The sequence below is a fragment of the Phalaenopsis equestris genome, unplaced genomic scaffold (genome assembly GCF_001263595.1).
Source record: "Phalaenopsis equestris unplaced genomic scaffold, ASM126359v1 Scaffold000329, whole genome shotgun sequence".
Lineage (NCBI taxonomy): Eukaryota > Viridiplantae > Streptophyta > Magnoliopsida > Asparagales > Orchidaceae > Phalaenopsis > Phalaenopsis equestris.
In genome coordinates, this window is record NW_018164771.1 from 1 (window position 1) to 10,128 (window position 10,128).

Consider the following 10,128-nt stretch of genomic DNA (forward strand, 5'->3'; position numbering starts at 1 on the left):
TGCATATTCCATCTCTATTTATATGTGTGTTTGTTGGATTAGCGTTATGTTTTGTGAGTTTGATTTCAGAATTCTGTTTGGGACAATTATCAGTATCTGCTCTTCCCTTCTAGGGTTGTATTTGAGTACGAGTGGAGCTCTAGTTGTATCTCGCTCCGTGGCGGTGATTATCCTCGACTCCTCTCATCTGCCACAACCCTTCCTCCATTGCCACTGCCCTTCTTCCCTGCTGCCGCTGCCGAGCAGCCAACCTGGGCTTTTTTCGACAGTCTTCCATTGCTGCTTCACCCACACTTCACAAGCTTCCTCCCGACTGCCGCTCAACCGCAACCTTCCTATTTCCTGTAACTACTTGCTGCCGTTTCCTCTCGACTGCTCCTCAACCGCAGCCTTCCTATTTCCTGTAACTACTTGCTGCCGTTTCCTCTCTTTCCCTTGAGCTTATTGGGATTTCCTCATCTTCAGTAATCTTGTTATTTTTGAGTAATAAATTTTTTTTTCTTTTTGGATTTGTGGAACTCCGGTATCAACCTCCTATTCCTTACGCTCCTCTACATTTTCCTCTTCTTCTTACCTCTCTTTTCTTTTTTTCTCCTTTCTTCATTTCCAAGTTGCTTCCTTCGACTATTCCCCGAGATCAACAACCTCTCTCGGTCTGCTTCTTCCCGCCTTGCTACAGTGTTCGAGCAAAAGTTAGAGGGAAAAAAAATGGGAGGCGGGGAAAGGGAAAAGGCTTATATATATATATATATATGTATAATCACTTAATTTTCTTAATCACAACCATTGAATTAAATCGTGCCGCTGCATGCCGTAAAAAGTGGGCTGCTACAATGTAGGACCGATTGACACAATGATTTAATTAAGGATTAATAAAGTAATGAATTAATATGAGTTAACTTATAATTATAAATTTATAAATTAAAAAGAAATATTAATAATCTATAAGTAGTGCTTTATATCAATTTGATTGTTATGAAATGCAAAATTTTATAAAAATAATTTGGTTGTATTTTTTTGTGGTGGAAAAATTATTGTATTTTAAAATACTAAAAATTTTACCTCAATTAGCCATTTTGGTTATTACAACAATCACACAAGGAATGGCCGCTAGTGATTTAGTTATTTAAATTTTGAAGGATTATTAATTAATTCTAGTTAATAAAATATTTAAATAGTATTTAAGTAAGAAAATATTTAAAAATAGGATTGAATGCAAATAATTATCACCAAATTTAATCAAAGCTGAATTTGAGGTTTTGATTTATGAAAGTAGAGTTGCACTAATCACACTTTAATATTTATTTTTTTAATTAATGGGATCATAAATAAAGAAAAGCATGTATTTATTATAATTCAAAATCTCAATCTCCTCTACCTAAATAGTGAGGATAAGCTCTCAATTAATCTTAATTTATATAATTTTTGAAAATTATTTACTATTTTTGCATAATTAAAAAATTTCTAATTAGCCAAAATAATTTTAGTAAGTTGACAAATAGGATGCATGAATTCTGAAAATTAATATTAATTCAAAATATTGATGAATACTGACTCTTTAATTAAACTCTGTATTAATTAGTTTTAATTTATGAACAAGTAAAGAGAAAAATGAGTTGAGACTTTATGATGTCAAATAGAGTCTTTGAAGTACTCGATAGATTTTGATTAGCCCGCAAACGGACTCCAAAAAGTATGATATGTTTTGAAAGTATTTTATTATTTTAATAATCATAATAGTTGCTAACATAATTATAGCAGTTAATTTATATGAAAGAAAAATACGTGAAAATTATAGGAGGTAAACATTAGCATGTTTTGATTTTTAGGTTCTAATCTTGCATTAAAAGAGTCCTTGATTTGACTTTTCTTTAATTAATTTCCTATGTTCTTTTAGAAACTTAGGGTGATTAACTTAGAAAATTAAAATAAAGTATTAAATTGACTCAAATAGAGAACATAAAGTGATCTTTAGGCTCTAATTAACTAGTTAACATACAATTTATGAAAGCAATTAACTAATTTTATAAATTAAAACAATTAAAGAAATTATTATTGAAAGTAACTGACATGCAAAATGATTGCATGATAGTTTTTTAAGATAGACAATTCAATCTTTGATGCTTCATAATTTATTTTATTCTTTTTGGATTTGTGGAATGATCTCAACAAATTTATTAATATTTTACCCTAATTAGATTGCTGTAACGTATTAAGTGCTCAGGTAAATGTTCAGAATGGAATAAAACTGACCCCACATCATTGATCACATAGCAAATGGCTCTAGGTCAATGTCCCCATTGATTCGAGTGTGGTATTATAGGATTTCTAGGGCTTATAACTATCTATACAGTGCATCAAATAGAATGATTCCATAAGCAAAATGACAAAGGAGGAGAGACCTGTCTTTTGGTTGAAAGCAGAAACGTGGTTTTGCATTGCCTTAGTACCATCACGACAGAGGACTAAGGTTTGATGGTTTATACTTGATTTGGGAAGCTTTATAGCCCAGTTTTGATCCAACATCTCTAGGTCGAGTTTGCAGCGTGTCTTTTTTCTGCCTAAGGTGTTTCAGATCATTGTGTAGACAAAGTTTGGTTCACTTAGAAGTGTTTCTTATGGTTTTGTGTGGTTGGAGTGGAGGCAAGTGTTGACATTTCTTTGGAAAATTTAAAAAGAGCTTAGGGAGCTTATGGAATTGAGAATGCAAGAAATTGTTGGTTGCATCTTTTACTGTCCCATTGCTTGAACCTTGGTGGACCCATGGTTGAGCTGTTGGAACCAATGCTTGGTCTGGGAGTTGGCCAAATGAAAAAATATGATCTCTTTGATCTATTGATAAGCATTAGATATCAGGTGGTGTCTTGGGGGCAGTGAATTGGATTAATTGTGTTTTTAGTCCTATTTTAGGCTAAGTTATTTATTTTTTTGAAGAAAAAATATATTAACTAATCGATGATGTGAATACATCAAACCTTTTACCGAGAAATGCCAGCAAAAATAGATATAAACATTTCTTTTGGATTAACTAGTTAATGCTTGATAAAATAGAAGATTGATGATAGAATTTCTTCTAATTTCTGCCCCTTCTGATGTAAACCACATGAAATCTTTTAGTGAATAGAGAATCAACACTATAAATATTGCAAGTGGATTGTTTATGTTTTTAATCCTATGTTAGGCGACTCATTTCAACCTAAAGACACACATCATCAACTAAGAGAGAATTAGCGGCGACAAGAGAGTGGCGACTCCGCTGGGGAATTTTTCTCTCCTCATCACTCGTTAAATCATTCGTTCTTCATATAAAGATATTCTATCTTTTGACAAATAGGACCCCTGGAAGCGACGCGCTGTATAACCTGAATATAGTGATAAGTGTGCAAGGGCCGTTACACCGACGCCCGGGTGCAGTGTTAAATGGGTAAAAAAGTTAGTTCATAAAACTAATGAAACTAATATTAGGATAGAATCATGTAATATAGGTACTCTTAATTTAAAATGAATGGAATTAGTTGATATTATGATTTATAGGAAAATATTAAATGAATGAAATTAGTTGATATTATGATTTATAGAAAAATTAATATCTTATGTATTCAAGAAACTAAGTGGGTTGGAGAAAAGACTAAAGAGATTGATAATTTAAGTTTTAAACTTTGGTATTCTGGTAAGAGTCGCACTAGAAATGGTGTAGGTGTAATTATAGATAAGAGTTTGAAAGATAATGTTGTAAAAATTAATAGAGTTGAAGATAGAATTATAGCCCTTAAGATTATCATTGATACTAAGATTTTTAATATTATAAGTATTTATGCTCCTCAAGTATATTTAGATACAAGGTCTAAAGGTAAATTTTGGAATGACTTAGAAGACTTAATACAAATGATACCTCTTGAAGAAAGAATTTTTATTGGAGGAGATTTAAATGGACATATCTCTTTCAAATATGAACAATATTATTTTTTACCCTCTTTTAGATTTTGCTTTAGCGTTTGATTTTGTTATTACTAATACTTTATTCAAGAAAAGGGATGAACATCTTATTACTTATAAGAGTGGATCTAATAAAACACAAATTGATTATTTTCTTATGAGAAGAAGAGATCGTCGTGATTGTAATGATTGTAAAGTCATTCCAAGTGAAAATTTAAATACCCAACATCGTTTATTAGTTTTAGATTTTAAGATTAAGAGTTGTAAAATAAAAAATACTAGGACTCATCATTGCAGAATTAGATGGAGAAACTTAAAAGATACAAATAAAATTAATTTTATGAGTAAAATTCAAGATTTCAAAATTTGGGATATTCATGAAGAAGCAAATGTGATGTGGGATAAAGTAACAAACGCTATTAAACATGTAGCAAAAGATGTTCTTGGAGAATCAAAGGGAAAAATATTTACAAATAAAAATAGTTGGTGGTGGAATAATAATGTGCAAGAAAAGATAAAATATAAGAAGTTATGTTATAAAAATTGGTTTAAATGTAAAAGCTTAGAGAACTGGAGAAAATATCAAACGGCTCGCAGGGAGTCTAAAAGAACAATCTGTGATGCTAAAAATTCTGCTTTTAATGATCTTTATAATAGATTAGATACTAAGGAGGGTGAAAAATATATGTATAAACTAGCCAAACAAAGAGAAAAGAAAAGTAAAGATTTAACTCAAGTAAAGTGTATTAAAGATGAAAATCAAAAAGTACTTTTCTTAGAAAAAGATATTCAACATAGGTGGGTGAGTTACTTTGATAAACTTTTTAATGAAGATTCTGAAAATACGATCGACCTTAGTGGTTTTAATATCGTGAATAATAATAAAACGTTTCATTTTTACTGTCGCATTAGTAAAAAAGAAGTTGAAAAAGTTTTAAAGAAAACCAAGGGTGGAAAGTCTGTAGGATCTGATGATATCCCAATTGAAGTGTGGAAATATATAGGAGATTTGAGTGTTTCTTGACTTACTAAACTCTTTAATATTATTTTAAAAACTAAAAAAATATCTGAGGAGTGGAAGAAGAGTATTTTTGTCATTATTTTTAAAAATAAAGGGGATGCACCCAAAAGTGTGCAAATTATAGAGGAATTAAATTGATGTGTCAAACTTTAAAATTATGAGAGGGTAATTAAACATAGTTTAACACGTATTACAAATATTTCTTATAATCAATTTGCATTTATGTCGGGCAAGTCTACTATGGAAGCTATACATTTATTGAGAGGTTTGATGGAGAAGTTCAGAGAGAATAAGGATGGTCTACATATGATTTTTATTGATTTAGAAAAAGCTTATGATAAGGTTCCAAGAGATATCCTTTGAAGTGTTCTAGAGAAGAAAAGTGTTGATATGAATTATATTCAAGTCATTAAAAAAAGTATAATAGAGCTGTTTTACTTGTGTTCGAACAGAGGATTGACCAAATATTTTTCTATTTTAGTTGGACTACATCAGGGATCAACTTTGAGCCCATATCTTTTTGCTTTAGTCATGGATGCTCTTACTAGACATTTACAGAGGATGTACCTTGTGTATGTTTTTCTGTGATGATATCCTTCTAGTGGATAAGACTAGAGAGAAAGATCAGTTAAAACTTGAATGATGGAGGTCTAAATTTGATTCTAAAGGCCTTCATTTAAGTAGAACTAAAATTGAATACATGGAATGTAATTTTAGTAGTAGTAGCTCTAGTGACAGAGTTGTAACTATGGGTGATCAAATTATTAAAAGGTGTGAACGCTTTAGATATCTCGAGTCTATTGTTCAAAGTGATGGTGATATAGATGGGGATGTTAGCGGTATAATTCAAGTTGGTTGATTGAAGTGGAGGAATGCTTCGAGCCTATTGTGCGATAGAAAAGTACTGCTTAGACTGAAAGGAAAATTTAATAAGATGGTGGCGAGACCAGCAATGCTCTATGACGCAGAATGTTGGCCTTTAAAAGAGAAGCATAAAACTAAGTTAAGTGTTGTCGAGATGAGAATGGATAGGTGGATGAGTGACTTTACATTTAGAGACAAAATGCGAAATGAATATATCCGTGATAGGGTTGTTGTAACTCCAGTGGCATGGCAGACAAAATTAGAGCGAGTCGTCTTAGATGGTTTTGTCACATTAAACGTCGACCATCTGATGATCCAATTAGGAGAGTAGATATTTTAGATTCAACTTATGTTAAGAAAGACAAAGGTACACCCAGAAATACAAAGGCATATTGTATAAAAAATGACCTTAATCTATTAGAAAAAATGAAAATATGACACTCAATAGGGCGCAATGGAGAAAAAGGATTCATGTAGCCGACCCCAGACAACTGTTTATTCTTGTTGTTGTTGTATGTCATCAATGATGCAAACGACAGATGTCCACCATTTTTTTTTTGGAAGTTGAGTCTTAATGACAACTAAGTTATGAATTAGCGGTTAGTGATTAGGATATGTTTTGAACTTGAGTCTCCTAGTTGGATAGAAAGCTCTTCGCAAATTTCTCCATAAGCCTTGCACGATGTCTTCCAGTTCATGCAAGTATAAAAGAAACACAAATGATCAACCTTCAATTCAATTTATAAGGCGAAAAAGAGAAACTTTTGAAAACTTCATCTCACTATTCATGTTTTTTGATTCATAAAAAAGTTTTTTTTGTGGTTCTCGCGACTCGAGTGATGGACCAATGATTATCCAAGTAGCTCTTGTGGCATTGAGCATGAAATACTTGTTCAGATGCTTTTTGTTGTTGTATGATCCAATGCACGTCAAGAATAAGCTAACATTAATAAATATGATGTTTAAAAAAAAGTAGGCAAGGACATGTAATCATGCAACTTTTGATTCAATTAAATATTTGACTGAAACTTCAAATTTATGTGCACAATGCTAGTGATTTCGTCGAGTACTATAAAAGTACGACAAGCTAATTCTAGAACTCGTTTTCTATTATTGGCGTTAGGCTTGAATTTTTAGACACTTTATGGACTATTTTCTTCAGTTTATCCAACTTCTTATAAATATCTAGAGCTCTTTATCAGCTTCATATTTGATAAAAAAAATATTTACATACATACCACTTAATTCCACACCTAAATTTTAACTTTTACATATGAGCCACCTTACATATGCATAAAAAGCTATGTTTTGATTTTTTTTAAGTTAAAATAGTGTTATTTTTGATGTGATATGAATGATTTGGATGGTGTAAATGTTAAAATTAAAGTTTAGGTGTTAGATATGTAAATGCATAGGAATAGATTGGACCGGTATGTATGTAAATGCCCCTTAAAAAAATTGGAGTTTAATTGCGATGGAAAAAATTCAGTTGCTTATTGGGCTTTCAAAGTTCAAATTTCTCATTCATTTCTTCATTTTAATCAATCATTACATTATCATTTTAGTTCTGATTCCCACCTTGTTTGCATCTAAATAAAGTAAAATTTTGTACATCAAGCGGCCTTAAAAATCTAAATCCTAATTTTCTTCATGTGATCCACATACCTTAAATTAATTGTTCACTCAAAGCCCTAAATTTCGTCATTCAAATTTGACGAAGAGTTTGCTAGAGGGTAAAGGGGCATACGAAATTTTTTTTTCCTGTACATAGCATCTTGGTATTGTACCTGCAGAACCCCAACTTTAAGCCAACAGCGCCCCAACGCCTAGAGGCAACACCGCTGCTCCTAGTTTAGGTTTAGCACCCGATAGCATGACACTGCACATACTCAAGAAGACCTATGGTCATGGGAGATTTGAAATTGATCAACTTAGTTTTCAAGGCCAGATTAGGGTTTTGGCTTAGCAACCTAAAGATCGTCATGGATTGCAATTGATTTATTTTGATTATATGAAATCCCCATGGTAGGGAATGATTATGATTGAACCTAATAAGATCAAGCATTGAGATTTGAAGGTTTATATCTACACTGGCCAATAGACCTGATGATTAAATCACTAGGATCACGAACATAGCTGAAAATGCATATGTAGTTGCACTGAGACTGGGTAACTCATTTAGGTGCATGAAAGATAACTTTAGTTTAGCAGACCCAAGTATCAATGATATTTGATTTTTAACAGTGATGCTGAAGGAGGTTAATGCATGCAGATTTAGTTCTATATTTGCAAAGAGATTGTTTCCTTGGCTCCAACTTTGGATCTCCTACATTTTAAATTATAAATTTAAGGTATAACTATGCTATTTATCACAAAATTCTAACAAATCAAATGTGTTATTATTGTGTGATAAAAATATAGTTTTTTGTTAAAAATTATAGTTTAAAATGTACGATGAGATTATTTATTTATTTTTTTAAATGAAGGGTTCATATATATGTTCTTTATTGATTTTCTTACTCATGATTTTGCAATTTAAGAAGATTTAATGTTTAAGAAATGTGAGATTATTTATTCATTTTTTTAAATGAAGGGTTCATATATATGTTATTTATTAATTTTCTTACTCATTATTTTGCAATTTAAGAAGATTTAATGTTTAAGAAATTTGAATTCTTACATTTTATCAATTGAATAGAGTAAAATAAAATACTGCATGGCCTGAAAAGATTATACATATTTCAATGAACATATTATGAAATTTATGCTACGCGTGCATTACTACTAATGTTATAAATGGTGAGACGTAAAATGTCTAATGGTGACGTTTTAAGTGCTGTTGTAGCTTGCCATTATATTTGTAGGTTAAGCATGCTGTCCTGGGCGCTCATGGTGTAGATGCACAAGTTTCTGGAATCACTTTTCTAGAATCCTTGGTAACCATTATACTTCAATTTGTATTTTAAGATCATGAAATTCATGCTTTTTTCCTTCATGAATTTCTAATTTCTTGAAACTTGCGCAGGTATCAGAATTTTCATTAACAACTTCAACTGCCTTGGGCCTCCCTAGAGAGTTTCACGAGCAATGCCATCTATCATTCGAATCGACCTGTTTGAAGGTTGATGATTCTTGTTGTGTCACTTATTTTTGTACTTTGCAAAAATACTTACTAACCACATCCAAAGTTGTAAAAGGCTGAAGTCATAATTTTCAATAAAGGTCTATCATCTCAGGAATTTTATTGTTGGGCCAAAGATGCTGCAATCAGCTTGACTGATAAAATCGTTGGTTGCAATGCAAGTCTTTATGAAGATAAAATTTGCTCTTCAGCAATGCACCTGATGTTTCAAATTTTGAACTGGAATTTTAGACGATCAACTCTTCCTCCAGAACTTTCCAACTTCAATCCAAATGCATTTTCAGCTGGAATCAGGCATGAAGCCGTATTGCTTAAAAAGTTTGAGCGAACTTTTGTGCAAGTAAACTCCTTCAGCTCATGCAAAGATTCCAAGCTCTTATGCATCATCAATTTTGTAATCTAACTTGGCAATCTTCTTACATACTCTGTAGCCAGGAATCGCTTGGCATGATCCCTTAATATCTAGCGGACAAATTGCTTGGGTCCTTAATCTTTATTCAACACTACGCCAAAAATATTTTGTTGATGTGATATGGCTTGATTCTTCCCTTGCAGTCTCTACTAGAGAACTTATTTTGCAGTTATGCTCATTGACAGGGACTGTGTTCCCTTCTGGTAATTTGTTTTCCAACATTTTGCTTTTTAAATTCTTGACCTTAGTGCTGAATTTTCAACTTTGGTATGCATCGTTTTTTTCTTAATTTTTGTAATTGTTATGATTCATATATAGAGTTTGATTTGTCTTCAACTATAGAGTTTGTTATTCACCGTGCTTGCTAATGTCCAGATGTTTTGATCAGCTAAAATCATTACCTTTGAGGCAATTAGTTACCATATCAAAATATTCCATGCCAATGAACGCCTTCTTTTTAAAAATTTTGAATTTGTAAAGTAATTAGAGCTCCACAAGTATATTAATTAAATAGGGCAGAGTTTCTGTTTGTTTTTCACGGCTTCTATTTTTTATAATTTTTTTTATATCATTACACTTGGTCATAAGCTGTTTTATTATTCAATTTTTGATTCAAACTGTTGGAAATTATGATCTGCTATGTCAAAGTCTGGATCTATATTGTGTGATACAGGATGATTCCTGAGTATGTTCCAATAAGATCCAGAATATCTCCATGCTTACTGAGCTTGTTCCCCACATTTTTTTGCTTTA

At 31.7% G+C, this 10,128-nt stretch overlaps 1 protein-coding gene across 1 annotated transcript in view; it reads left to right on the plus strand.

Moving 5' to 3' along the window:
- Positions 1-8,685: 8,685 nt before the first annotated feature.
- Positions 8,686-10,128, plus strand: part of LOC110025770 (exportin-4-like) — a gene marked incomplete at its 5' end in the record, with an annotated part of 120,471 nt that continues 119,028 nt past the window's right edge. Inside the window, 4 exon segments of the mRNA XM_020726420.1 lie at positions 8,686-8,757; positions 8,847-8,942; positions 9,058-9,303; positions 9,395-9,578. Of these exon segments, the coding sequence (XP_020582079.1) occupies positions 8,686-8,757; positions 8,847-8,942; positions 9,058-9,303; positions 9,395-9,578 (598 nt within the window).